The 541-nt window shown below is 64.3% G+C and overlaps 1 protein-coding gene across 1 annotated transcript in view; it reads right to left on the reverse strand.

Annotated features, from left to right (window-relative positions):
* LONP2 (lon peptidase 2, peroxisomal) overlaps positions 1-133 on the reverse strand; it is a 44,851-nt gene extending 44,718 nt beyond the window's left edge. Inside the window, exon 1 of the mRNA XM_009885083.1 lies at positions 60-133. Coding sequence (XP_009883385.1) covers positions 60-133 — 74 coding nt within the window. The remainder of the gene's footprint in view (positions 1-59) is intronic.
* Positions 134-541: the final 408 nt, after the last annotated feature.

Genomic DNA, 541 nt, shown 5'->3' on the forward strand with positions numbered 1-541 from the left:
CCCGCGTCCGCAGTGCCGCTAAGGCTGCCTCAGCCACCAGATGTCAGGCTGGCACTTACAACTTCGGCAGGCTTGATTGATCTGTAAAAAGCGCTATGGAGTCTGACATACGAGAGGGTAACACATTTATCATTCGTTAAATGGGATGGTTGCTAAGGGAAACCCATTTTTTGTTTGTTTTTACAAGAATCTGCTCTCCTGCGCCTGTGCTGCTGGCCCAAGGGTGCAGGACCCCGCTAGGGCGGGCGCTGTCCGAAGTGCCGCGGCCAGCCCCCACCCGGGGGAGGACGCGCAGGACACCGCCTCTCTCCCGCGGGGCGGGGGCCCGACGCCCGCGCCTTCCCCGAGGGCCGGGGAGCAGCGACGGGCAAAGCACCCGCCGGTGCTCCCCGTTGCCCTGCCCCAGCCGGGCAGGCCGCCTGCCGAGCCAGGCCTCGGCACCTGGCAGATGCTGCGGGAGGTTCCTGCAGCCGAGTTGTTTCCAGCAGACCTGGAGGCAGCTCTCTGTGCTCAGTAACACACACACCCCCCGCGGTGGAAA

The sequence above is a fragment of the Charadrius vociferus genome, unplaced genomic scaffold, assembly GCF_000708025.1.
Source record: "Charadrius vociferus isolate BGI_N301 unplaced genomic scaffold, ASM70802v2 scaffold475, whole genome shotgun sequence".
Classification (NCBI taxonomy): Eukaryota; Metazoa; Chordata; class Aves; order Charadriiformes; family Charadriidae; genus Charadrius; species Charadrius vociferus.